At 48.2% G+C, this 788-nt stretch overlaps 1 protein-coding gene across 2 annotated transcripts in view; it reads left to right on the top strand.

Annotated features, from left to right (window-relative positions):
* Positions 1–788, top strand: part of tgfbr1b (transforming growth factor, beta receptor 1 b) — a 58,791-nt gene that overhangs the window by 27,110 nt on the left and 30,893 nt on the right. For both annotated transcript variants that reach the window (XM_032503956.1, XM_032503955.1), the window contains exon 4: positions 283–513. In XM_032503956.1, coding sequence (XP_032359847.1) covers positions 283–513 — 231 coding nt within the window. The remainder of the gene's footprint in view (positions 1–282; positions 514–788) is intronic.

Raw genomic sequence — 788 nt, 5'->3', positions numbered from 1 at the left:
CTCTGCTGCTTTCTTCTGACTTTGGTACCACCATGAGATCAGGCGAGGGTCACGGACTATGTTGTTCAATTTGACATGGAATGTCGAATTTCTGGTTTGCCAGTCAGAATCTATAGACGTCTATGAGAAATGTCATGGTCAGAAAGATATAACGTTATTTGCTCTAAGACAGACATTAACAAAGACCAAACCTAAGGACATTCACTCAATAATTTTAACCAAACACACCAATTTCCTCCTTTATCACCACCTTGCTGTAGCTTTCTTAATGTTTCTCTCCAGGCCTTCCGCTGCTGGTCCAGAGGACCATTGCCAGGACCATCATCCTCCAGGAGAGCATCGGAAAGGGCCGCTTTGGGGAGGTGTGGCGGGGTAAGTGGCGTGGCGAGGAGGTGGCTGTGAAGATCTTCTCCTCCCGTGAGGAGCGCTCCTGGTTCCGCGAGGCAGAGATCTACCAGACTGTGATGCTGAGACACGAGAACATTCTAGGCTTCATCGCTGCTGACAACAAAGGTGAGGAGCATCCAGCAGACGCGGATAGACTAGGGGTGGAATGGTACACAAATGTCACGGTTCGGTTCATACCTCGTTTCGGTACAATGGGGGGAAAAGCAAAACGAAAATGCATAAGGCAATTTTTTTGTATTGTTTATGTCTCAGGTTGTACTACTTAGTGTCATCCAGTCTCTCCCCGGAGTGTGGAAAGCCAGCAGGCAGCATGTTAGATGTATTTCAACTCACATACCCGACAACTGATGAACAACGCTGACACACAGTCGGGAGGGCAC

Source organism: Etheostoma spectabile, chromosome 22 (genome assembly GCF_008692095.1).
Source record: "Etheostoma spectabile isolate EspeVRDwgs_2016 chromosome 22, UIUC_Espe_1.0, whole genome shotgun sequence".
In the NCBI taxonomy this organism is placed as follows: Eukaryota; Metazoa; Chordata; class Actinopteri; order Perciformes; family Percidae; genus Etheostoma; species Etheostoma spectabile.
Note: the sequence above shows the minus strand (reverse complement) of the source record. Positions and strands in the feature narration are given on the sequence as shown.